General features: G+C 43.0%; 1 protein-coding gene across 1 annotated transcript in view; it reads right to left on the reverse strand.

Moving 5' to 3' along the window:
• The window catches only part of LOC124594104 (lysosomal acid glucosylceramidase-like), a 175,731-nt gene that overhangs the window by 80,256 nt on the left and 68,690 nt on the right, over positions 1–26,785 (reverse strand). Inside the window, exon 5 of the mRNA XM_047132455.1 lies at positions 7,167–7,327. Coding sequence (XP_046988411.1) covers positions 7,167–7,327 — 161 coding nt within the window. The remainder of the gene's footprint in view (positions 1–7,166; positions 7,328–26,785) is intronic.

A 26,785-nucleotide genomic window follows, 5' to 3' on the forward strand; every position in this document is an offset into this window, starting at 1 on the left:
GCCTAGTTTCTAAATCAACATCTTCTATTAACTACAACAAATCATCGTGGAGAAGTTGTAAATAAGATTCCTCAGTAACAAGTCGGTCAAAAAAATACGGTCCTATCAAGAAACCGTTTAAAATTGCACACCAGACCACAAACGACCATTTGTGTTGATTGTCAACGGGTCTGTGCCAGTGTGGATTGACAGGGGACCAATAATGAAAATCATGGCTATTTAATTCGCCATTGTTTTTGAATGTGAACATAACGTATCTAAAAAAATTATTGTCAGCTCTTATCATTTCCAAGGCCCATTGGCAGAAATGCAAGTGTATTTGCATAATATTTGGGCGTTAATGCATGTGTCAGTCAGATACGATACATATGATGTTTATGGGCCTTCAAAATTCTCAAAACAGTTGACTTCGGTATTCCAGTTTGTCTCTGAATCGCACGACTACTAATTTCGGGATCCAGCTGAACACAGGCGAGAACGGTAAGGGTACGGGCGTCATTTTCATTGTATTCGCGATGACGAGGTGGACGGTGCATGTATCCATTTCGAGTGCAATTTCGAATAATGTTTTCGGTTGGATGTCTTCTGTTTGGGAAACGATCCGGATACCATTGCGCAGCTAAAATTAACATCATATCAACAATCTCTGTAGGAGGATACTGAGCCATGTTTCGCTAAAGAATAATTTACTTTCGTTAGTTGATGTTTACAGTTCACAATCTGAAAGTGAAGTGACGTCTAATCGCATTCCACCGACCTTTATACTGAGCTATAGTTCGCAGTTTGGCCACAGTATCGCCACAGTCGGGTGAGTAATGCAATTGTGAAGAGTTCCCTAACGAGAATTTAATACCATTCCGCCTCCCTCCATCAAAAACTGTGGCGCGTAGGATACATTTTGTAAAAAAAAAAAATAGCTTAATTTGGCATAATGAGAGAATTGGTTCACATTTTGTACCGATCTGATGGGTCTTTCTCGGATCATTCTAAATAAATCACAGTTCCCCCCCATTTTACTTTTTTCTCGATTTCGGCGTCATCTGTCAATGGTTTAAAAATGTTTCAGAGAAAACTTGATCACTTTTTTATGGAGAATCCTAATCTGCTCACTATTTTTACCAGATGTATAGTTTTCGATACAATCTCATCCGAAACTTCAGATGGACCACCCTGTACGTGTGCAGTTCGTGCTGAATGACGTGGCACTGGAGCAGAAACGCATTCTCGTCGTCAGTGCTGGGCGACTCTGCCTCGTTGTTCCTCTAGAGCGGTCGCCTTAGCTGACTGCCGCCTGCCAACCCGCACACTGCGAGCGCTCTCGTTGCCGGCTCTTTACTGCGTGGCGCAGGCAGCACCGCAGCCTTCTCTCACTGTAGGTGTAGGGAAAATTCTTCATAATCAGGCACGTGCGCTTGTATGCAACACTATTAAACTTTTGTTGGGACAAGCAAACGAGAAAGCAAAAATCTCTTTAGAATGTATTGTTCAGAGCGCTGCAGGAACCACTAGCAGTTCCAGTCGAACAACAAAGAAAATAAAAAATAAGAGGGGAAAACACAGCTACATCTATGTTCCAGGGCCTCACTAATTTGTTAAGATGCTGAAGAATCAGAAGAAACTTTTGTCGTTACGTCATATTGCTGCACACATGCCCCCTGTTCCTCATTTTCCATTCCCAGTTTTGTAGTAAGTGGCACTGTCCACTACACTGCATTTTTCAAACCCAATTTACTTTGTGACATATCTTTGTTGCATCTCGTGGTATGTCTTCTTTTGCTTTGGTTGGTTCCTTGTTACGAGACTATTTCTCAGGTATCCTGGTCCGACAATTTTGAGAGCCCGCCAGAAGGCAAGGACGTAGACGACAGCCGTTACGAGGCGCCCCTGTAATCTGCTAGCGCTACTGTGACTGCCACAGCGTTACGCGCCGGCCATGGCCTATCGGCGCTCAAGGTGGCCCTATAAAGCCGGCATCGCAGGGGCTCCATCGCAGTCTTGTTCCGACAGCGCTCGCGGTCGTTTCTCTATTCATCGTTGCTCTGGTCGCTGATAGTTGGTATCCGATTTGGTTTGGCTACCTGGTCGTGGTATTTCGCCGTCTGGTCTGTGCAGTCAGTCGTCCCAGTTGTGTGTATCTGAGCTGTACCGGCTATTCCCCATTGACGTCATCGGCCCGTCGGCTGATGCTCTATGGTCACCATCGATTCCGGCTACTAGGATTGGCGACGAGGCAAAAGGTTATCAGTGAATTACGGGTGCAAAACATGTATAGCTCGTGGAACAGCAACAGCTGCTCCTGTAGCAGCAATTGCAACAGCAGTTCCAGCATCAAACGAACCTTTTGCGTCAGGAAAATCAGGACAATTACAGCTACAAGGTTCACAACCCGTCCAGACTGTGGTCACATCACAGGCGGAGTCCCACCCACCCGCATTTCCACCGTTTAACGATACCACGGTGGAGTGGAACACGTATTTGCAGCGGCTGAAATAACACTTCGCCGCTTTTTGGGTTTCAGATGACGCACTCCAACGGTCGCTCTTTCTTTGTTGCACTTCCCCGGAGACATGTTTCTTATTTAAGAAGTTGACTCCACTCCCAAACGCGGTTGCACTCACTTTCGAGGGAATATTTTCGTTCTTATCGAACTATTATTCGCAATGGTTCCACGTTGCCGCATCGCTCCTTGAGCTCCATCAGTATCCAGGCAAGTGGGTCAGTCTTATCGCTCAGTGGATTTGCGAGGGCTGAGCCGTCGTCGCGATTTCGCCTGTGCCAGCCCGCCTTGCGAAACCTCATACGTCGATTCCCTGATTCGTGACGTAGTGATCCAACTGCCTCCCGATCCAGAAGTTCATACTGCAGTCTTAAAGCTAAACAATCCTTCCTTGGATGACATACTAAAAATCGCGCACTATTTCGAGATCGCGCAGGCAGCAAATGAACGTTGTATGGTTCGTCCCCAGGTTGCAGCGGTTCAACCACCGCCAAGGGGACGGAATTCTCGCAAACCTTCTTCCCGACGGGGCATCTTGATTTCTCACATTAAGACGTGTCAATGACCTCTGAGCAGCCAGTCCAGCTTTTTCGGCGCAAACAGCAGGGTCTGCCTTCTTGTCCTGACTGTTTTCTGACGCATCAATGTGCAGACTGTCCTGATCGCATGGCTCACTACACTCATTGTGGAAAGGATGGACATCTCCAAAGTGTCTGCTGGCAGACATCACGTCAGTCAAATCCTACTTCTAACTTGCATCACGGAATGTGCATCAACTTCAGGCCATCGTTCCCCAGGGATATCCTTGCGGCTCCAAATTGTTTACTGATCTCACGATTTCTCGTCAGGACGTTCGTTTCCAAGTCCACACGGGAGCGACGGTTTCTCTGGTCAGTGTCCCGACATACGCTCGCCTCGGTAACCCAGCTTTGGCCCGCCCTCTCGCAAGTTGGTTGCATATGGGGACAGCTCTATTCCCCTCGGAGGTCAATGAGCCGCGACGGCAACATACAAGATGGTTACACGGCAACTAACGCTGTATACTGTCAACGGTCATTTAGCTGGCAACATTTTCAGCCTGGATGCTTTCTCGCTGTTTGGGTTCTCCATCACAGACGAAGTTCAGGTCGTCTCGGACACAGTACCCTTCCAGGAACTTGATGACCTTTGTGCCTCTCTCGCGTCCTTGTTTGACACTAGCCTGGTGTGTGCCACCAATTTTGAGGCACATTTTTCTATACGTCCAGATTTGGTGCCCCGTTTCTATCGAGCACCTCCCCTTCCAGTCTCCTTACAGACGTCCTTTAAGCTCAAACTCGATCGCCTTCAAGACGCTGGTCAAAATTAGTGCTTGGGTCACACCCCTGGTTCTGGTCCAGAAGCCAATATACTCCCCTTGGCTTTATGGAGATTGTAATTCGATGTCAGTTCCTGCTATCTAGTGGAAACCTACCTGTCACATCAAGAAGACCTCCTATCAAACTTGTTGGAGGTCGATGTTTATTTAAAGTAGACCTTGCTAATGCTTATTTATAGATTCCAGTCGATGAGGAATTACAACGCGTTGTTGTCATCAGTACACCTTTTGGCTTACACAAATACAAGCGTTTGTCTTTTGCGATCTCTTCTGCTCTAACGATCTTCCAGAGATACCTTGAACAGTTAACGACGTCCATTCCAGCTTGCACCCGTTACCTTGATGTCTTAATTGTTACGGGTACTATGCGCCAAGAACACTTGCATAACCGACGTACCCTCTTTACTACTTCGAGTAGTAAAAGCGATTTCCCATTAATGTCGTCGGTAGGAGCTCTCAGCTCTCGCTCGATTCTGGTTACCAGAATTTCTCTTACGGTATTCTTATGAGAAGCTGTTGACTCTCAGCGTCTATTTTGTCGAATTGTTGATCATACCGGCATAACTTGTTGACACTCTTACAGTTTTTTGTAGTTTAGCTAATTGTAGCATAGAAGATATGCGAGATAAGCGTTTGAGCACCACTTTCATCTGCCGAACTGCAACTCCTCTACCGCTCAGCGATCATTCACAACGGAGCCCCTACAACTACCATTGTCCCAGCCTCGAACTCACCTTCTGTGGTGCTACGTATCAAGTTACTTTGCGTGCACGCTACCTCAGCTTATTGTACACCACAGGCCACAGTCATTGTCATGGACTCAGGAACAGCAGCACTGAATCTTTGAAGATCTGACCGATGGACACATGAACAAACACGCCAACGGCAGCGTATGAGTACATGCAAAACTACACGATATGATGCATCAATCTCTCCGGTCCTATACATGTGCCCATATTGGTGATATTTACGTCGGATGCTGTGACGGCCCCTGAATATGTCTGCCATTGACTGTCGTCAGCGAACTATACCAGACGCTACTGTCTAGTTGTGGGCACCCGTTACTTTGTCTACAGTACTCCTTAGATCACCCATACCTTCAGGAAAGCAATACATCACCACAGTTCTCCAGTACTTTGCCATAGTTGCTGAGGAACATATCATGGATATGATACCGCCATCAAAGCGATATCGGGCGTTACACACCACTAAGTTGGTGTCTCTAATTCACCTGTTTGTCTGTTGGGCGGCCACCACGGATACTCGGCCTTCACCTCCGACATCACTGGCAATTGTTACTACCCATTTCTCAAGATATTGTGACTATGTAGACTTCCCCGGTGTATTAGTATATCAAATTGTTGTCGGGTTTCCGACCGGATCAACTGTCATCTGAGCACAATATTTCAGAGGTCCACCTGGCCGCCATCATCAGGTGAGAAAAGCTACGCTCCTCCCGCCGATAACTGATTACACTCGCAAATGACTGCACCTTTATATGCATCGGAAGTACAACAGCGCATGCGCTACATGCAGTGCGCACGCGCTCAATCATTCCTGCTGCCCCCTGTCGCAAAAAGAGTAGCAGCGCCTACGGTGGTGAATACTGTTGAAAACGATATATCGTTACAAATGATTATTCATAGCCAGCCGATTCAGTTGCCGTTGTTTCTTCATATCTGATAAAACAGGATTCCACTTTTCACTTAGCGGGAATCCATTATCTCGATTAATGATATTATCTGCTAGTCTGATTTCAACAGAGTCTTGTAACACACAATCCCAGTGCCGTGAATCATTTGCAGCTACTTGCGTCTCATTGTATAGCATCCTGTGTCCCTCTGTAAGGCAATGCTCAGCCACCGCAGATTTATCTGGTTGTAATAATCGCGTATGGCGATGATGTTCAACACACCTGTCGTTGACGGTACAAATAGTTTGGCCAATGTAAATTTTCCCGCACTAACACGGTATTTTGTAAGCGCCAGACTTCCTTAAAACTAAATCATCTTTGACAGAGCCAAGAAGTGCTCGTATCTTAGCTGGCGGACGAAAAACACATCTGATCTCATATTTCTTCAAAAGTCTTCCTGTCTTGGCGGACACATTCCCAGCATACGGAAGAAAAGCCACAGACCTGAAGTGTCTTCAGAAGGTTCAGACAGAGGTCCAAACTCAAAAGCACGTCGAATTTGTTGGTCCTTGAAACTTCCTGGCAGATTAAAACTGTGTGCCCGACCGAGACTCGAACTCGGGACCTTTGCCTTTCGCGGGCAAGTGCTCTACCACCTGAGCTACCGAAGCACGACTCACGCCCGGCACTCACAGCTTTACTTCTGCCAGTACCTCGTCTCCTACCTTCCAAACTTTACAGAAGCTCTCCTGCGAACCTTGCAGAACCAGCACTCCTGAAAGAAAGGATATTGCGGAGACATGGCTTAGCCACAGCCTGGGGGATGTTTCCAGAATGAGAATTCCACTCTGCAGCGGAGTGTGCGCTGATATGAAACTTCCTGGCAGATTAAAACTGTGTGCCCGACCGAGACTCGAACTCGGGACCTTTGCCTTTCGCGGGCAAGTGCTCTACCACCTGAGCTACCGAAGCACGACTCACGCCCGGCACTCACAGCTTTACTTCTGCCAGTACCTCGTCTCCTACCTTCCAAACTTTACAGAAGCTCTCCTGCGAACCTTGCAGAACCAGCACTCCTGAAAGAAAGGATATTGCGGAGACATGGCTTAGCCACAGCCTGGGGGATGTTTCCAGAATGAGAATTCCACTCTGCAGCGGAGTGTGCGCTGATATGAAACTTCCTGGCAGATTAAAACTGTGTGCCCGACCGAGACTCGAACTCGGGACCTTTGCCTTTCGCGGGCAAGTGCTCTCATTCTTGTTGGTCCTTATAGCCGTTATTATTGCACACGTCCTTAAGATGTTGCAACATCCGGCTGGGAACCCGACAAGAATTTGATATTCTCAAGATATTGTTTGCTACTGTGTCATCAGTCCACCTACGATATATTCTGACCCTACAGGCAGGCGAACAGTCTGCGAACTTCAGCGTCGTGGAAATCCTACGATCATACATTTATCAAAAGATCAATGAGTGACATCCATGAAAATGGCGTGTCAAGTCTATTTACACACCTACATTAGCAGCACACATGATGTACATACGCCATGAGCTGCAAGCTATATAGGTAAAATCCAGGAAGTGAAAATAACGACATGGCTCAACAGTTCAAAGTACCCATTTTGATTGCTGTGAAATGATAACAACGCACACTTTGCTGTATCTTGGTAAACCTTACTTGACGAAGTAGTTGGCCCACGTCTGGTAGTATCTGGATTGTAGCCAGCTAATGCCGATCGTCCCGTTGTGGGCTTTCATCCATCTGGGAGCCGACCAGGGTGCTGCGTGTATCTTCAGCCCGTTGCCCGATAGTCTCTGAGCCAACAGTAGCAGTGGAATCTGCAACCAGAGATCACTACTATGGTACTACGTGTGACAGATTGTTAGCCTAAATATGAACTGTAACTGAATGTTAGTTCTACTTAAGACGCTGGTTATTCCAACAGCGATATTGCAAAACACCTGCTCACTTCTCGGCTTTGTCGTTCACAACAATTCAACAGTATCAACAGCATTCCCTTATTAAGACCAACATAGAGAAACAAATTTACATGCTTTGCGATGCTACACTCTCCAACATGTTCCGTCGATACCCTTCAATACTAGTTATAAGAGAGTGGCAAACGCCTGTTTCCTTCTGTTGCCATTATTATTTGTGCTAATTTGGCATGAGATATTTATCTGCTTGTTTTGTTCTTGACTTCTGTCACTTACAAAAGCTGAGGATGAAATACTAGTCGCAACCTTAGCCTTCTGGAGGCACTGGGAACACAGATAATGGGTTGTAAGCACAGTAGTAAAAGGACAGTGAACGACTATAGTAAAATGGTTTCTCGTTGTCTAATACGGGGATGATTGGTTCTCTAACAGTTCTCGATCGCTTTTTAAGTAAATAACAAATAATGAACTGGTCCCTGACGTATCAATCACAAAACAAATTAATGTAAAGGTGATCGCAGGAGCAATGAATTCGAATAAATATTTCCAGCTGCAACTGGTTAAATTTAACAAATAAAGTTCATTGTTCATAAATCACACTATTATTCGCAGGGTGGTGGTAAGCTGTCAATAAGTAAATGCACTGAAATACCTTGATACCCAAATATAGTAATTAGCAAATACACTATATAAAAATAATCACGGTAAAATTTTGATATAAAAATAAAATAAATAAAATAGCTGGGGAAAACAGTCAGTGTTGCATTAACTCACATATATAGAACCCCAATGGACACGCCGCCATTTAATGATGAGTAAGTCCCCACTGGTGAACTGAGTTAAAAATTATACTTAGTGCAACTAATTAGTTGCCGAATTTACTGCCCTCCAGGATAATTCTCTCTCTCAAATTATTATTGGGACCGAGAGTTGGCTCAAATGCAAAGTGGTAAACTCTGAGATATTTAGCGAGTCATGGAACATATAAGGGAAAGACAGATTAGAGACCACAAGAGGAGAAGTGTTCACTGCAGTTGAGAAAAATACGTCTCTATTGAGGCAGAATTTGAATGTGACAGTGAAGTTATCTGGTCGCGTGTAACGGGTGTAGATGAAACGAAATCAATTGTTGGATTTTTTACCAGCCATCCGACTCCGCTGTAACAGTTCTAGAGTCACTGAAAGGAAGTCAACGGTCAGTAGAGCGGAAATACCCAGATCGTGCAGTAAGAGCTGGAGGTGACTTTAACCTAACGAGTATAGATTCGGACGTCTATGGATTCATTGCGGGAGGTACAGACAGCCAGTCATACGAAGTACTTCTTAACACGTTTTCTGAAAATTCTCTTGAGGAGCTAGCTCGGCAGCCCACACGCAATGGGAACGTCTTCCATCTTGCAGCTACAGGCCAGACCTTATCGACAATTTCAGTATAGAAACGGAGATTAGCGATCATGATGTCATTTATAGCAACTATGGTTACGAAAGTTAACAAATCAGTCAAGAAGTTTAGGAGAGTTTTTCTCCTAAATAGATCAGATAAGCAATTGTTAGCATCTCACTTACACTGTGAACTGACATCACTTAGCTCCAGTGAGATGGGCATAGAGGAATTATGGAAAAGTGTAAGTAGATTGTAAATCGTAGACTGGAGAGTTATCTGCCTAGTAAGTGGATAACGGCTGGCAAGGACTCACTACGGTTTAATAACTAAATTCGGAAGATGCCGAGGAAGCAGAGGCTATTGCACTCTCGATTCAAAAGAGGACGCATAAATGACAGCAAGCAAAGGTTAGTAGAGGTTCATACGTCTGTGAAGAGATAGCTGGTTCTAATGTGGAAAAATGTAAGTTGGTGCTGATGAGTAGGAATAACAAACCTGTAATGTTCCGATATTACTAGTGTCCTGCTTGACACAGTCAAGCCGTTTAAATATCTTGGCTTAACGTTGCAAAGCGATATGAAATGGTTTATTGGAAGAATTCTAGGAAAGAGTGGTTCATCTGTAAAGGAGATCGCGTGTAGGACACTGGTGCGACCTATTCTTGAGTACTGCTTCAGTGTTTGGAATCCGTGCCAAATCGTATTAAAAGCAGCTACCGAAAAAATTCGTAGGCGGGCTGTTCGATTTGTTACCGATAAGTTCGAACAACATGAAAGTGTTACGGAGATGCATCGGTAACTCATATGGGAATCCTTGGACGGGAGGTAACGTTCTTTTCGAGTAACGTTCTTTCCGAGAAACACTATTGAGAAAATTTAGAGAACCGGGATTTGAAGCTGATTGCCGAACAGCTGTACTGCCTCCAACATATATGGCGCCTAAGGACAATGATGATAAGATTCGAGAAATTAGGGCTCATACGGAGGCATATCGACAGTTGTTCTTCCCTATCTCTATTTGGGAGTGGAACAGGAAAGGAAATGACAAATAGTGGTACAGGGTACCCTCCACCTCGGGTCGTACGCTGGCTTGCGAAGTAACTATGTGAATTTAGATATAGGAGTCCAAATCAAATTCCCACTTTAAAATATTAGTTCTGCTGAACAACCGGCAGAAATAAAACAGACCTGACCACTGCAGAAAATATCTGAAATCCCCACGGAACACGACTTCAGAATGGGAATTATTTCCATAACGTATGTGAAAGAAGTTAATAAATGGTTCAAATGCCTCTAAGCGCTATGGGACTTAACATCTGAGGTCATCAGTCCCTTAGACTTAGAACTACTTAAAAGTAACTAACCTAAGGATATCACACACATCCATGCCCGAGGCAGGATTCGATCCTGCGACCGCAGCAGCAGCGCGGTTCCGGACTAGCGCCTAGAACCGCTCTGCCACAGCGGTCACTGGAATACCTAAGAATGATGCAATATGAATTTGAAATACATTGTATGCAACAGATAAGCAGTCTATTAAAGCAGTTTTATAGTCTTGGATCATAATATGTTGCCATGAAGAATGAAGCCAATACAGTCGCATAATCATACATTTCATACTCTTTACATTTATTTATTTATTTATTTTATTTTTTTTTTTTTTTTTTTTTTTTTTTTGATTGGATAAATCATACATTACGGGTACCTACACAATGAAGGAGATTTTTGTCAGTCATGTTTTAATGATGTGTGAAACAACATACCATAAAATGAAAAATCGAAAAACCCAAAAATATATAGTGATTAGCAAACACACCATATAAAAATAAAATAAATGAAATACCTGAAAAACGCAGTGTTTGAGCCGTGGTTGGCTCGAGTCATGCTTGTCTTGGGTTAGACCCTGGTTGCAGTCCTGTGGTTTTATTTCTCCTGCGGTTATCGTGATAATGTTGCTGTCCTCTCCGCGAGTGGCAGTAGCAGCGTGTATCGATACTAGAATTGCTGTACTATCTTTGGTGTGGCGGATATATTTTCGGCTGGGCGGTGTGTGACCAGTTGGTCGGTTGGCGTGGAGCAGCAAGGAAGTCTCTGTCGTGCGTACTCTGGCCAGGGCCGCTGGCGGTGTATTCAAGTCGGCCAAGATTGCAGCTGTCTTCCTGTGGGGCTTAACTTAATTTATTCCCTATTATTGAAGTTGACCAGCGGTATTTTCTGCCTTGTCGCCGTTGAAGTTCCGTTTACCTGCCCTGGTCGTTGACGTAATTTTCGGTAGTGTATTTTCCTCGTCGTGTTGTTGCTGTCCAGCGTGGCATGTAGTTCGACAGCTGAGGTGTTGTTGGCCGTTGTGGGCGCCAATATTCTGTGTGTCGTTATATTGAAATCTTGTGGCCGTTTTGCTGGTTGCGTTTAGCGGAACAGATCTTGTTGATTGGTCGGTCGGCTGTCTGTCGGTTGGGTTGCCTTCAGATTAAGAAGTCGTTGGACAGGCTGCCTGTCTCACCTAAGGAGGCGTTAGTGTTACAGTCTCAGTCTGACCCTTGGAAACTTCTCAGCGCCGTACCTTGTGTGTTACATAGTAATTTCCCTGTCTGGGTATTAGTTATTTGGTTGATGTGTGGCCTTCAGCTGAGTATCAATGTCTCTTAAATTAATGTTCTTGTCTTTCCCTTAAGGCATGAGATTGTTATTCTTTATAGGTGCCTTCAGCCGAATTTTATATGAAATCTTTTAAGATACGGCCTTCTGCCTTTTAAAATTGAAAGTCTTCTTTTTAGGGCTTAAACCGTTAAATTATTTGCTGATGTGCGGCCTTCAGCCGAGTTTTAATGTGTTCTTGACTTACCCTTAAGGCATAAGATTGTAGTACTTTTGTATGGGGCCTTCAGCCGAATTTTGCATTAAAGGTTTTAAGATAAGGCCTTCTGGCTTTTGATTGAAACTCTTCTTATTGCTTAATATGCAGCCTCCAGCCAAGTTCCATTAAAATTAAATTGCTAAGGCCTTCAACCTGTTTAGATTGAAGATTTAGAAAATATTTTTGGGTGAAACCTCAAGAAGAACCTTGTATTTCAATTTCTTGCTTAGGTCTTGTGTCTTGGATTTTGAGTGTGGCCTACAGCCCGATCTAAAGTTAATTAAAGGAGGTCGAGTAAAGTTTTGAGTGTTTTGCATCCTTGTTGTAATATTGTGTGTTGATATATAAAGTTTGTATGCTGAGTGCAACTGGCAGCAACTCATTTTCGCCCCTTTCCACAACCTAATCCGCTCTGTCCTGCTGGCCCAGGCATTTCAGTGTTCACTGATAAAATTTATCGCAGTCAAACACAAAACACTCTACCCGTTGCACGGCCCTGAAAGTAAAATACGGTAAGTAGTCCGTAAGGAACCCGCCTACCGCAGTGCTGTCACGGTGTCAGAAGTGCTGGTGCCGAAAGTAGCCCGAAGTGGACGCGTCGCGTCGCGTCGCTTCGTGCCATGCCATGCCATGCCGCGTCATGTCATGCCTGGGTCCACGAGAACTACGAACTTGTGACGTCACGCTAAGCTACTTGCCCGTGATACTTAGAGAACGCTCAGCTCCATGTAGCGCTCACGTGAAATCAATATGTGGATGAAAAGGTACCCACTATAGGTCTGAAGGTTTTCGTGTGATATCGAGAGCTTTCTTGCATTTAAAGGCGCAGACAAGAATTATCAAACTCGTCTGAAATTTTACTCTCTCCCCGCCGGACGTGACTGCTGGTACTCGTAAGACATGTAGTATCATCTAGTGTAACGTACGCGCCGCAGCCTTTCTTTCGTGTAGCTCTCGAAGTCACAAGCGTGCGCGAAGCGAGCTTAAAACGCGTGTCGCGTGTGTCCACCAGCATTACAGTGGGAGCGATGCTAACTCTACACACTTCTAGTTATCAGGAGTTTGAAAGATTTTGCAGCATTCTACTGCACTCTCCAGGAAATCAAAGAAGCCGCTGACCATTCACATTGCCCTTTCTGCAGGCACCCGAGGTGACCAAGCAGTTCACGCTGACACGGATTCCATTGCAGGTCATGTAGTCGTTTCATAAGAACACTCCTTCGCAGACAAACCGCATTTCTAGCTCTCTTGTGAAGGAACTGCAGTTCCTTAACTGATTTAATTACGATTGGGCCCACTTGATCATTGCACATAGTACTCGATACACTCGTATGACATGACTAACAAACATTAGGTACGAATCATTAGTCATGATTCTGAAGCCTACTACATTTCTATGTTTCCAGAAGAGAACGACTTCACAATGTGATACATATATGTAGATCTGCTTGCTAACGCAATAAAGATCTAACAATTTCGGATCAGATATTGCTAGGCGGAAGGAGTATATAGAGGGTTTATACAAAACCGATGTTCTTGAGGACAATATTATGGAAATGGAAGAGGATGTAGATGAAGATGAAATGGGAGATATGATACTGCGTGAAGAGTTTGACAGAGCACTGAAAGACCTGAGTCGAAACAAGGTGGTGGTGGTTAGTGTTTAACGTCCCGTCGACAACGAGGTCATTAGAGACGGAGCGCAAGCTCAGGTTAGGGAAGGATTGGGAAGGAAATCGGCCGTGCCCTTTCAAAGGAACCATCCCGGCATTTGCCTGAAACGATTTAGGGAAATCACGGAAAACCTAAATCAGGATGGCCGGAGACGGGATTGAACCGTCGTCCTCCCGAATGCGAGTCCAGTGTGCTAACCACTGTGCCACCTCGCTCGGTTCGAAACAAGGCCCCGGGAGTAGACAACATTCCATTAGAACTACTGATAGCCTTGGGAGAGCCAGACCTGACAAAACTCTACCATCTAGTCAGCAAGATATATGAGACAGGTGAAATACCCTCGGACTTCAAGAAGAATATAATAACTCCAATCCCAAAGAAAGCAGGGGTTGACAACTGTGAAAATTACCGAACTATCAGTTTAATAAGCCATGGCTGCAAAATACTAACACGAATTCTTTACAGACGAATGGAAAACTGGTAGAATACGACCTCGGGGAAGATCAGTTTGGATTCCGTAGAAATGCTGGATCATGCGAGGCAATACTGACCCTACGACGTATCTTAAAAAATAGATTAAGGAAAGGCAAACTGACGTTTCTAGCATTTGTAGACTTAGATAAATCTTTTGACAATGTTGACTGGAATACTCTCTTTCAATATTCTCTCTTAAATCGGGTGATGCTGAGGGTATTAGATTAGGAAATGAGACGCTTAAAGTAGTAAATGAGTTTTGCTATTTGGGGCGCAAAATAATTAATGATAGTCGAAGTAGAGTGGATATAAAACGTAGACCGGCAATGGCAAGGAAAGCGTTTCTGAAGAAGAGAAATTTGTTAACATCGAGTATAGATTTAAGAGTCAGGAAGTCTTTTCTGAATGTACTTATATGGAGTGTAGCCATGTATGGAAGTGAAACGTGGACGATAAATAGTTTAAACAAAAAGAGAGTAGATGCTTTCGAAATGTGGTGCTACAGAAGGATGCTGAAGATTAGATGGGTAGATCACATAACCAATGAGGAGGTACTGAATAGAATTGGGGAGAAGATAAATTTGTGGCACAAGTTGACTAGAAGAATGGATCGATTGGTAGGACATATTCTGAGGCATCAAGGGATCACCAATTTAGTATTGGAGGGCAGGGTGGAGGGTAAAAATCGTAGAAGGAGACCAAGAGATGAATACACTAAACAGATTCAGAAGGATGTAGGTTGCAGTAGGTACTGGGAGATGAAGCAGCTTGCACAGGATAGAGTAGCATGGAGAGCTGCATCAAACCAGTCTCTGTACTGAAGATCACAACAACAACAATTGCTTGGAACTTTAAAAGATAAAGCACAGTAATATGTAAACACACCATTTGTGAAAAATCTGACATTAAAATCAGTGTTTTCTGGAATTCATTACTACATAATATAGTACTGGTATATTTTTCCTGGGTTACGCTCAAAAATTAATTTTATGTCTATTGATAACTTTTGTAGAGCACATCGTGATGTGCTCTGCCGATGAGGAAATCTTCGGTTATAAGTCTGGCTACATAGACAAACGTACTTTCTTAAGCAAGATTGGATAACTCAGTCGGTTCAGTACTTGCTCGCAAAAATCAGAGCTCTTAGGTTCGAGTCCCAGTCCGGCACACGTTTGAATCTGCCAAGCCGTTTCTATATTCAAGTATTGGTCGAAAGAAGGTTTTGTGGGTGGGTTACATTTCCTGGGGTTTCTTCCAGTGAACCTCAGTCAGGCATCACCTGCGATTAGTTTTATGTGGTCCTCCCACTTTAAATAGATCAGTACATAAAGTGCAAGATATTTGACATATGGGACGGCTCCAGTGATTGTTCTGCATATATGTAATCATACTATAATGGGTCTTCTACATATTTCCGCGCAGTACGTTACTTTTACATGCTGTCTTCATTCTCCTTCGGCCTCTTTTTTTCTGCAGTTGCACATACACAAGTTGTATAGATTAACTACCGTTTTTCCATCTGTAATGAAAGCTTTATTAAGACGAAACACATTTCTCTTTATTCTGAGGCATCTTCAGTGGTCACTGTAACGATAACTTTTTTTTGTCTTAGCATTTTGTTTGTTTATATCATGAACTGTTCGCATGTTTTAAATTACTACTATAAACAGTATTAATTACTATCGTTACTCATGGTTTTTTTCTTGTTTACGTCATTATTTCTGTTCGTCTACATATACGTGTTAAGTTTTCGCTCCCAACATTTTCACTAACATGAAACATATCCACATTTTTTTGTTGTGAAGAATCACCATCATCTCGGCATTTGGTGTGTTTTGTTTTGCTACTGCGTGATGCGTAGTTTTGATACTGATGGGAGCGTCTGTTCTTGCTTTCTCTCTCTCTCTCTCTCTCACACACACTCACTCACTCACTCATTCTGCCCGCCTGCCTGTCTGTCTGTGTGTGTGTGTGTATGTGTGTGTGTGTGTGTGTGTGTAGGACTTTTTTATTTTAATTTTATAAATTAAAGTGTGGGTGATTGTCCTTGTTTGTTTATCTGTGTCTGTATGTACGATTCTTTTTATTTTTTTCATTTAAGTGAGGGTGATAGTCCTTGTTTGAATGTATGTGTGTTTACATTTTTCTCCAGGTTGTGTATGTGCGTGTGTGTGTGGGGAGGGAGGGCAGCGTGTGTGTGTGTGTGTGTGTGTGTGTGTGTGTGTGTGTGTGCGAGCAATTTTTTCATTTAAGTGGAGGTGAGTGACCTTTGTGTGTGTGTGTGTGTGTGTGTGTGTGTGTGTGTGCGCGCGCGTGTGTGTGTGTTTTTGTAAGGGGCGCTCACATGTCTTAATTACTGAGTGTGCTATTGCTTTATTCTACATCTACATTTATACACCGCAAGCCACCCAACGGTGTGTGGCGGAGGGCACTTTACGTGCCACTGTCATTACCTCCCTTTCCTGTTCCAGTCGCGTATGGTCCGCGGGAAGAACGACTGTCTGAAAGCCTCCGTGCGCGCTCTAATCTCTCTAATTTTACATTCGTAATCTCCTCGGGAGGTATAAGTAGGGGGAAGCAATATATTCGATACCTCATCCAGAAACGCACCCTCTCGAAACCTGGCGAGCAAGCTACACCGCGATGCAGAGCGCCTCTCTTGCAGAGTCTGCCACTTGAGTTTATTAAACATCTTCGTAACGCTATCACGGTTACCAAATAACCCTGTGACGAAACACGCCGCTCTTCTTTGGATCTTCTCTATCTCCTCCGTCAAACCGATCTGGTACGGATCCCACACTGATGAGCAATACTCAAGTATAGGTCGAACGAGTGTTTTGTAAGCCACCTCCTTTGTTGATGGACTACATTTTCTAAGCACTCTCCCAATGAATCTCAACCTGGTACCCGCCTTACCAACAATTAATTTTATATGATCATTCCACTTCAAATCGTTCCGCACGCATAGGTTGGTTGTTTGGTTGGTTTGGGGAAGGAGACCAGACAGCGTGGTCATCGGTCTCATCGGATTAGGGAAGGATGGGGAAGGAAGTCGGCCGTGCCCTTTCAGAGGAACCATCCCGGCATTTGCCTGGAGTGATTTAGGGAAATTACGGAAAACCTAAATCAGGATGGCCGGACGCGAGATTGAACCGTCGTCCTCCCGAATGCGAGTCCAGTGTCTAACCACTGCGCCACCTCGCTCGGTGTCCCGCACGCATACTCCCAGATATTTTACAGAAGTAACTGCTACCAGTGTTTGTTCCGCTATCATATAATCATACAATAAAGGATCCTTCTTTCTATGTATTCGCAATACATTACATTTGTCTATGTTAAGGGACAGTTGCCACTCCCTGCACCAAGTGCCTATCCGCTGCAGATCTTCCTGCATTTCGCTACAATTTTCTAATGCTGCAACTTCTCTGTATACTACAGCATCATCCGCGAAAAGCCGCATGGAACTTCCGACACTATCTACTAGGTCATTTATATATATTGTGAAAAGCAATGGTCCCATAACACTCCCCTGTGGCACGCCAGAGGTTACTTTAACGTCTGTAGACGTCTCTCCATTGATAACAACATACTGTGTTCTGTTTGTTAAAAACTCTTCAATCCAGCCACACAGCTGGTCTGATATTCCGTAGGCTCTTATTTTGTTTATCAGGCGACAGTGCCGAACTGTATCGAACGCCTTCCGAAAGTCAAGAAAAATAGCATCTACCTGGGAGCCTGTATCTAATATTTTCTGGGTCTCATGAACAAATAAAGCGAGTTGGGTCTCACACGATCGCTGTTTCTGGAATCCATGTTGATTCCTACATAGTAGATTCTGGGTTTCCAAAAACGACATGATACTCGAGCAAAAAACATGTTCTAAAATTCTACAACAGATCGACGTCAGAGATATAGGTCTATAGTTTTGCGCATCTGTTCGACGACCCTTCTTGAAGACTGGGACTATCTGTGCTCTTTTCCAATCATTTGGAACCCTCCGTTCCTCTAGAGACTTGCGGTACACGGCTGTTAGAAGGGGGGCAAGTTCTTTCGCGTACTCTGTGTAGAATCGAATTGGTATCCCGTCAGGTCCAGTGGACTTTCCTCTATTGAGTGATTCCAGTTGCTTTTCTATTCCTTGGACACTTATTTCGATGTCAGCCATTTTTTCGTTTGTGCGAGGATTTAGAGAAGGAACTGCAGTGCGGTCTTCCTCTGTGAAACAGCTTTGGAAAAAGGTGTTTAGTATTTCAGCTTTACGCGTGTCATCCTCTGTTTCAATGCCATCATCATCCCGTAGTGTCTGGATATGCTGTTTCGAGCCACTTACTGATTTAACGTAAGACAAGAACTTCCTAGGATTTTCTGTCAAGTCGGTACATAGAATTTTACTTTCGAATTCACTGAACGCTTCACGCATAGCCCTCCTTACGCTAACTTTGACATCGTTTAGCTTCTGTTTGTCTGAGAGGTTTTGGCTGCGTTTAAACTTGGAGTGAAGCTTTCTTTGCTTTCGCAGTAGTTTCCTAACTTTGTTGTTGTACCACGGTGGGTTTTTCCCGTCCCTCACAGTTTTACTCGGCACGTACCTGTCTAAAACGCATTTTACGATTGCCTTGAACTTTTTCCATAAACACTCAACATTGTCAGTGTCGGAACAGAAATTTTCGTTTTGATCTGTTAGGTAGTCTGAAATCTGCCATATATTACTCTTGCTAAACAGATAAACCTTCCTCCCTTTTTTTATATTCCTATTAACTTCCATATTCAGGGATGCTGCAACGGCCTTATGATCACTGATTCCCTGTTCTGTACATACAGAGTCGAAAAGTTCGGGTCTGTTTGTTATCAGTAGGTCCAAGATGTTATCTCCACGAGTCGGTTCTCTGTTTAATTGCTCGAGGTAATTTTCGGATAGTGCACTCAGTATAATGTCACTCGATGCTCTGTCCCTACCACCCGTCCTAAACATCTGAGTGTCCCAGTCTATATCTGGTAAATTGAAATCTCCACCTAAGACTATAACATGCTGAGAAAATTTATGTGAAATGTATTCCAAATTTTCTCTCAGTTGTTCTGCCACTAATGCTGCTGAGTCGGGAGGTCGGTAAAAGGAGCCAATTATTAACCTAGTTCGGTTGTTGAGTGTAACCTCCACCCATAATAATTCACAGGAACTATCCACTTCTACTTCACTACAGGATAAACTACTACTAACAGCGACGAACACTCCACCACCGGTTGCATGCAATCTATCCTTTCTAAACACCGTCTGTACCTTTGTAAAAATTTCGGCAGAATTTATCTCTGGCTTAAGCCAGCTTTCTGTACCTATAACGATTTCAGCTTCGGTGCTTTCTATCAGCGCTTGAAGTTCTGGTACTTTACCAACGCAGCTTCGACAGTTGACAATTACAATACCGATTGCTGCTTGGTCCCCGCATGTCCTGACTTTGCCCCGCACCCGTTGAGGCTGTTGCCCTTTCTGTACTTGCCCAAGGCCATCTAACCTAAAAAACCGCCCAGCCCACGCCACACAACCCCTGCTACCCGTGTAGCCGCTTGTTGCGTGTAGTGGACTCCTGACCTATCCAGCGGAACCCGAAACCCCACCACCCTATGGCGCAAGTCGAGGAATCTGCAGCCCACACGGTCGCAGAACCGTCTCAGCCTCTGATTCAGACCCTCCACTCGGCTCTGTACCAAAGGTCCGCAGTCAGTCCTGTCGACGATGCTGCAGATGGTGAGCTCTGCTTTCATCCCGCTAGCGAGACTGGCAGTCTTCACCAAATCAGATAGCCGCCAGAAGCCAGAGAGGATTTCCTCCGATCCATAGCGACACACATCATTGGTGCCGACATGAGCGACCACCTGCAGATGGATGCACCCTGTACCCTTCATGGCATCCGGAAGGACCCTTTCCACATCTGGAATGACTCCCCCCGGTATGCACACGGAGTGCACATTGGTTTTCTTCCCCTCTCTTGCTGCCATTTCCCTAAGGGGCCCCATTACGCGCTTGACGTTGGAGCTCCCAACTACCAGTAAGCCCACCCTCTGCGACCGCCTGGCTCTTGCAGACTGAGGGGCAACCTCTGGAACAGGACAAGCAGCCATGTCAGGCCGAAGATCAGTATCACCCTGAGACAGAGCCTGAAACCGGTTCGTCAGACAAACTGGAGAGGCTTTCCGTTCCCCCCTCCGGAATGTCTTTCGCCCCCTGCCACACCTTGAGACGACCTCCCACTCTACCACAGGTGAGGGATCAGCCTCGATGCGGGCAGTATCCCGGGCAACCACAGTCGTAGTCCGATCAGGGGATGCGTGGGACGAGCTGGCCGTCCCCGACAAACCCCCATCCGGACCCCCACAGTGGTGCCCATTGGCAACAGCCTCAAGCTGTGTGACCGAAGCCAACACTGCCTGAAGCTGGGGGCGAAGGGATGCCAACTCAGCCTGCATCCGAACACAGCAGTTGCAGTCCCTATCCATGCTAAAAACTGTTTTGCAAAGAACGTCTGAACTAATCTACAGAGAGCGCAAACAAATCGACAAAATTTAAACGGTTATTAAAATACAAGATTGCCTAGTAAATGCAGTAATGCCGCTACTTGCGCACTGCTGACACTGCTCGGCGGCGGAAGGAGACTACGCGAATTTACACTATTCAGGTACTAAAACGCGATGCTACACTCTCAAATACTATAATACGCCAGAAATTTATGAATTAAACAATGCAAGTACCAAAAACACGCAAAGAAATTAAGAATTAAACTATGTAACAAATGAGTGAGCTAGGAGTATACGACTTGCTGCGGCAGCTGCTTATCCAACGGCGGCAGGGAGCACACTGGCTGTGACCAACCGACACTGGCCGTTCAAAACAAAAACAGAAGACAAACGACTACGTGAATTTACACTATTCAGGTACTAAAACGTGATGCTACAACTCTCAAATACTATAATACGCCCGAAATTTATGAATTAAACAATGCAAGTACCAAAACCACGCAAAGAAATTAAGAATTAAACTATGTAACAAATGAGTGAGCTAGGAGTATACGATTTGCTGCTGCAGCTGCTTATCCAATGGCGGCAGGGAGCACACTGACTGTGACCAACCGACACTGGCCGTTCAAAACAAAAACATAAGACAAACGACTACGCGAATTTACACTATTCAGGTACTAAAACGCGATGCTACAACTCTCAAATACTATAATACGCCCGAAATTTATGAATTAAACAATGAAAGTACCAAAAACACGCAAAGAAATTAAGAATTAAACTATGTAACAAATGAGTGAGCTAGGAGTATACGACTTGCTGCTGCAGCTGCTTATCCATCGGCGGCAGGGAGCACACCAGTACATTGGTAGTTGATCTAGAGTGGGGGATATTGCCTAGTTTGTGATACTACTTTATGGTGTAGGGGATTGTTCTTTCTCTACACTACGTTTTACTTGTTTAAATAACACCTGATATCTGGCGTTTGTCTGGTCATTTATTATGTATTTCTTCTCTATTATTGCTTTTTAAATTTGGAAGTCTTGTAGGTTTAGGAGGTGCTTCTTGTTACTGAATTAGGCTATTTTTATGTTCTTTTCTATTGTGTAGCACGGTGGGCTTCTTGCCGGAGATGTCCCGCAAATGTTTCATGGCTGATACCGTATTTCCATGCTGTTTTTTGTGTTCTTTATAGCTTATTTCAAAAGTTCTGCGTGTCTGCCCTAAGTATAGAGCATCACAGTTCTTACTGGAATTGGCAAACGCCAGATTTTTGGTACATGTGAGTGTGATCGTCCTATTTTAGACACTTCTGTAAAGAGTCATTACTTTTTTTGAGAATGTTCCCAATTCTGTGTACTCTCCCGTTTTAGACACTTCTGTAAAGGGTCATTACTTTTGTTTGAGGATGTTCCCAATTCTGTGTATCAGTTTGTTTCCGTATGTGACTGTGTACTAGCTTGTTTTGTTAGTTTCTGTGTCAAACCCTTGCTGCGTAGTGATGGTGATATTAGTGTGTTTGTGTGTGTGTGTGTGTGTGTGTGTGTGTGTGTGTGTGTGTATGTTTCTGGTGAATCTTGTGGCTCTCTGAATTTGTGTGGTATTTTGTTTTTTATTTTTATGTTTTTTCTGGATTTTCTTGTTCGGTTATGTTACTAGGAATTCTCAGTATCTGTTATTTTTTGCTGTTTGAATAATTACTTCCAGCTCCTTAGTATAGTTACGTAGGTCACGTGACACTGTGTTTAATCTGTGGAGCATACATCTGAGGGCAGATTCTTTTTGGACCTTTGGGTCTTTCATTGATGTTACACTATATCTTTTGTAGTGTTTTTCCTGTAATGCTGAATGAGTTAACCTACAGAAATTGTACATTAGATAGTTAAAGGTCAACTGCCAGTTCCTGCGCCAAGTGTTAATACTCTGCAGGTCTTTCTGCATTTCCGTACAATATTCTAGAGTTGTAATATCTCTGTATGTAAGAAGGGACATAGGACTTGCTACAATTTCCACTAGATGATTTGTGTATATACGGTGAAAAGTAATGCTCCTCTAACACTCCCTTGGGGTATGCTCCAAGCTACTTTGAAAACCTCTTTGCGTGTAAAAATTTTTACCGTGACCCAGAAATTTGAGATCTGACACATCTTTAAGATTCAAGATGTGTGAATTTTGCACAGTGCAATGGATAATGCAAAGAATATATGGCCCTAGGTATGGATCCCAAAGTGGAGAATTACAAAGAAATAAATTTGACATGAACGACATGTGTCAACAGAAACAAGCTTTGCAGTATCACATTAATTTACTCAGTTAAACCACGCATTGAGCGAATATGACTATGGAAGAATATCACATGATTTTACAAATGTCCTCTATGTGAAATTCTTTGAAATAAACTAACGCCACCATCGTGCATGTGGCTCTGTAGAACTTCTGTCGACACAAACTCTGAATCCGCTCGTGTCCTAAGGTGCACTCCAAATGTTCATGGCTCTCCGTCTCTGAATAAACACTACTGATGTGCACACCTCCCCATCTTCCAGTGAACTCTCAGATTTTTAGCTCAACCTCACAGGTTGCTATCAATTTTCGTCAAACAGGAATCGCAGAATATGAACACTCAGTTGGCCAATGGCGACATTTTTTCATATACGAAAATTCTGCCAAGAAATATGTACCGCAATAAAATGTCAATGACTTTTCTATTCGCCCCTCTTCCAGAAAGTTGCTGCACAATGTCACAAACAGTTTTACCTCTTGCCTGTTTTCACACCCAGCAGCTAGTCTCTGAAAATAAAAACTGTGCCTGAGGCTAGGCTATTATTTTTCTGCAAGCTGTCTTTGTTTAGCAAAGAGCAAGTTTGTTATCTCTTGAAAGCACTCTTCAGACCACGAGAAAGTGTCATCCTACTGTTGACAAAGGCACTTCCCTGGTCTCATCTCGGCTGTAGGGCAGAGCTCGGTTATAAATGCACAATAGCTGACGTTCCCATGGCTGACCTAGCGTGGTGACTTTCATGGAGCCAACATCAGAGACTGTACACCTGCGCCAAAGTCCGACGGCCGCTATTTTCGTTATCTCTGTACTGTCATGCTTGTCCCAGATCCAGCGTGCCTCCCATTCCCACACACACACAGGTAGCATAGAGAAAAACAAGGAAGACCTTGTAACGGAACCTATTAAAGGTTTTACTTTACCGAAGAATGCGATACCCTCCAAATTCAACCAGTTTAACGAGTATTTATGATTATAGAAAAGTTATTGTGTATGTTAACAATGATTGCATAACATGTCTCCATAAACAATCAACCCATTAAAGTATACTGAATAACTTACCACACAAAAGTTAATATCGCTTGATGACTGATACAGCAAATGTCATCATGTAAAAACACTAAACTCATCTTAAATAATTAATATGAAGTACGAAAAATAGTGGCCAACTTAACTATTTTGGATCTCCTTAAATAAAAATCACCCAGTGAAACCTATTTGTTCACTAGGAGCCTTTTCACTCAGCATTCACCTAAACACTCATATTTTAGACGAAAACCAATATCATTCTTAATAATTCATGTTATTTACTTATTTATGCAAATTAGAGAAGTCGATTGACAAACTTCTAAAAAATTGCCTTTTTGTAACAAAGAATTATTCTGTCAAGTCAAAAAATCTGTCTGTCATTTTAATAACCTGTTAAATTATGTCACTTGATATAAATTAATAACTTTTCTGCACAAATTACAATAACAGACGTACATGTGACTTATAAACTGTATCTCTTTTTAGTAGTTCTTTGACAAGGGTATAAATACAAGCAGCAAGAAGGGTTGGGAGCACAGTCGGAACGTCACGTTGGTAAAGTGTGTATGTGTGTTATTGTTCGAGGTGGATAAACAATGCAAAGAACGTGTAAAAGAAGTACTACTTTGTGTTGTGTCATTGTCTTTGGTGGACAGTGGAATTAAGATGGCCACCAGAGTAATAAATATTTGAAGTTTAAATATTTGTTGGTTTCGCTCGTTATTTATCATCAAAAGCACATCAAAAACACGGGACCTCGTGATTTTACCCTTAGACAACCAGATTTAGAGCCAGCATCAGCATTGAGACACAGCAGCGATCCAACAAGCAGCAGCGATTACCACAATGCATTTTAATGGCGCCAACCTAACATCAAGTGCTATCAAGCTCCGTAAATGGGAGTGAAATAATGCGATTATAGCAATATCTACAACTAGGCGACCATCATAAAAAGTGGGGGCTCGTCAGGGATCTTTAAGTGTGCCGATGATAATAGTGCAGCGATAAATTTCGTAAGTGCTTACCACTACAAAAACGTTTATTTGTGCAATGTGGCAACAGGGAAAATATTTCAAAGCGAAAAAACGTGTGTGTGTGCGACTACGAAAAATTATTATCACACCACTCAGAAGATTAACATCTGGATTATGTCAATGGAATTCATCAGTCAAGACTTCAGCTTCGATAAAACCGAATAAAAGTGAAGAAAGCCAACAAGGAACATCGACCACGATATCATAGCAGAGATACAAAAAAAGGCAAGGTAATTTGTTGTTGTTGTCATTTAAAAAAATGAATAGTTAACATGTCTCTACCTGAGAGTGATGAGATCGTAGGAAATGTAAAAATTGAACCAGGGGATGGTGAACATTTAAACTTAGCAGAGTGGCTAACAGAGTTTGCAACTCAAATAAGCTCGCAACTTAAACAATCGAGTGAACAAGTAAGTTTGAAATTTAAAGAAATCACAGACAGACTGGATAAGTTAAGTTTGAATTTTGATCTATTAAGTACTCATCTCAATGAGAAGTGTGAGGAAATTAAAACTACCCTCAGTAAGGACACTAGAGAACAGTCGATACACTTCAGAAAAGAATTTCAAGTTAAAGTTGAAAGTTTAAATGAAAACATACAAGCTAACACAGACAGCATTGCTGCAATCAACAACAGAGTAGAAACTGAAGTAGAAAGATTAGATCAGAGAATAAACAAGACATCAGAAAACCTTAAACAAGAATACAACCTGTATACCACTAATGTAGATACAGAAGTAGAAAATATACACACTAAATATACACAATTGGAAGACACATTGAGGTCCAAACAAATGTTTTACAATCAAAATACAATGTATGGGCACATCCAAGTGAAATGCTTTCCTGGTGAAAATCTGTACCCTATTGACTTTATTCACCAATGTCAGGATATGTTTGTAGTAGGAATGTCAGATAACATAAAAATTAAGTTAGTAAAAAGGTTTCTAGAAGGGGAAGCCCTATCCTGGGCAAACAAGAATAATGATTCTTGGAATACTTTTGAAGATTTTGAAGCTAAATTTATTTGTAAATTTTGGTCACAATCCATACAAGCCAGATTAAAGTCAGAATTTCTAAATGGACCAGTGTATAGATGGAAAGTTGGGGGAATGCAAAAATTTTGCAGAGATCAATTGAAAAAACTTGCTCACTTGAATAACTCTTTTGGTATTTTGACACAAATTGACGTTTTAAAAAGAAGGTTACCAGAGAGACTGCAGTGGGAATTGGTCCATGGACCAGATGATTCAATGGAAGAGTTCCTGAAATTTTTAGATAGATTAGATAGGGCCTTGGAAAGAGAAAATAACCAAAGTTTTGGTTCTGGCAACAACCAGTATGGGGGGTGAAACAGGAATGTAAATAGAGATTATTATGGGAGGAGAGACTTTGAAAATTTTGGAAATAATGCTCCAAATAGGGGAGATATGAAAATGATTTCAGAAACAATACACATGCAGGAGGATGGAGGAGAGATAACAGGAATGATAGAAATAGGTTTTGGGGAAGAGAACAAGATAGAAGGGGGTTTGTTGAAACTAGTGAACAAAACAACTACAGACAGACCGAGGGAACCAGCCAGGAAACGGTGAACAGCCCCACTAGATGTCCATAGTTTTGGGGCTAGACAATATTATGACAGGACAACACATAACCGATACTGGAAAAGGAGAGGATACAATGTAAAGAGTAAGTGCTATGAAAATACTGATGTTGTTAGAATGAATAAATTAGAATTTAATAAAAGGTTTTGGGATACTATGAGTAAAAGTGATACAGTTAATAAAAACAGTGTTCAAGCACAGGTAGTTAGTGAAAGTACAGAAGTTGAAGGTATTGCAGAGTTCCATAGTTGAGCTGAAAAAGATACTAGTGTTAATAACAAGTCAGACACATCACAAATTAAATCTATTTTGGGGGATTTATTTGATAAGAAAGGGGATGATGAAGTGTTTAATGGAGCCAAAGACTCAATTGCTGAGATTCACATACATAGGGGGGAAGCTGAAGATGGGGTTGTTGTGGAGAAGGAGGAAGAAGTAATAGAGGGACATTTAAATAATGATCCTAAGTCAAGTGATGTTATTGATGAGCGTGTGGAGGAAGAAATAAAAGTATTT

This window comes from Schistocerca americana, chromosome 2 (assembly GCF_021461395.2).
Source record: "Schistocerca americana isolate TAMUIC-IGC-003095 chromosome 2, iqSchAmer2.1, whole genome shotgun sequence".
NCBI classification, from domain to species: Eukaryota; Metazoa; Arthropoda; class Insecta; order Orthoptera; family Acrididae; genus Schistocerca; species Schistocerca americana.